This window comes from Phalaenopsis equestris, unplaced genomic scaffold (genome assembly GCF_001263595.1).
Source record: "Phalaenopsis equestris unplaced genomic scaffold, ASM126359v1 Scaffold215017, whole genome shotgun sequence".
Taxonomy (NCBI): domain Eukaryota; kingdom Viridiplantae; phylum Streptophyta; class Magnoliopsida; order Asparagales; family Orchidaceae; genus Phalaenopsis; species Phalaenopsis equestris.
This window is the reverse complement of record NW_018233755.1, coordinates 7,362-8,709: the sequence shown is the minus strand read 5'-3', so window position 1 is coordinate 8,709 and position 1,348 is coordinate 7,362. Positions and strand designations below refer to the sequence as shown.

At 42.3% G+C, this 1,348-nt stretch overlaps 1 protein-coding gene across 1 annotated transcript in view; it reads left to right on the top strand.

Annotated features, from left to right (window-relative positions):
* The first annotated feature begins 299 nt into the window (after positions 1-299).
* LOC110037094 (lysM domain receptor-like kinase 3) overlaps positions 300-1,348 on the top strand; it is a 4,432-nt gene continuing 3,383 nt past the window's right edge. Inside the window, exon 1 of the mRNA XM_020741670.1 lies at positions 300-1,012. Within this exon, the coding sequence (XP_020597329.1) occupies positions 394-1,012 (619 nt within the window). The 5' untranslated portion in view covers positions 300-393. The remainder of the gene's footprint in view (positions 1,013-1,348) is intronic.

Below are 1,348 nucleotides of genomic sequence, written 5' to 3'. Positions count from 1 at the left end.
ATATATGTAATAATATTTATATGATTTATTACATTTTCTTACAAAAATTAGGGGAAATTTACAGATGCACCACACAATTCTTAAATACATCTCTTACCTAAAGTTTAAAATGTTATAAATATGTGCATGAAAATATGTATATATATATATATGTATGGTATTAAACATTTAAATGTTATGGACATAACTATAAAACTTAAGCTGTCAAAAATGCAAAATAAACAAAACCTGTGTGGTAAGTTTGTAAGAGCAAGTTCTCACTCACCCATTTTATAAATCCACACAAAAATCATATTTTTATACAAAACTAACCTCCCGGTCACTCCTACTACCCCTTCATCTTCTTCAACCCCTTTTCCCCCTTCCCTTTTTCCTTCCAACCAATCCAAAACCATGCCTTTCCTCCTCCTCCTCCTCCTCCACCTCCGCCTCTCCTCAGCCCAAAACTCCTCCATCCCCATTACCTGCAAAACCCCCTCCTCCACCCCAACCTGCAACTCCTTTCTCTACGCCCAATCCCAAAAACTCTCCCTCTCCACCATCGCCTCCATCTACTCTTCCAACACCTCCCTCGCACGCAACATCACCCGCCCCAACGGCATCACCGACTTTCTCCTCCAAGTCCCCTGCACCTGCATCGCCACCAGCCAAGGCACCACAGCGCTCTTCTACGACACCACTTATCGCGTTATCGCCGGCGATACAGCTGACGGCATAACCTCTAATGTCTTCAGCGGCTTGGCGTGGAAAATCGATCCAGGTCTGCAGGCTGGGCAGTTGATCACCGTGCATCTGCCCTGCGGGTGTTTATCTGGCGGCGAGGGGGTGGTTGTGAGCTATGCGGTGGAGATGGGCGATACTGTGTTGAAGATCGGTGAAATGTTTTCGGCTGATACGGATGAGACGATCAGGATGAACTCTCAGCTCGCGGCTAATCCAGATTTTTTGAACCTTGGTTGGGTGCTGTTTGTGCCCATGGGCACCGCCGCCCGGCACTCCGGTGGTGGTGCTGGTGAGTAATGCTGTTAATGTTATAATTTCGAGTTGAATTGGGGTCCGCTCAAAATAAAAAAATTTGATCCAAATTTTTTTGCCGTCCTACCCAAAGTTCAAATTAATTTTGAATTATTAATGACCTTCAAGCTAGATCGGTTAAATTCATAGTATTAAAATCATTAGGGTTGTTAATAATTCAATTTGGGTTGAGTTGGGTCAGCTCGAAAGAATTCGGCCCAAAATTTTAGCTTACAACTCGACTCATTTTTCCGATATGAATTTGATTTAAGCCAAAAATTCAAATAAATTTTCGATCAATTAAAGATGATTGAGTGAATAATATATATATATA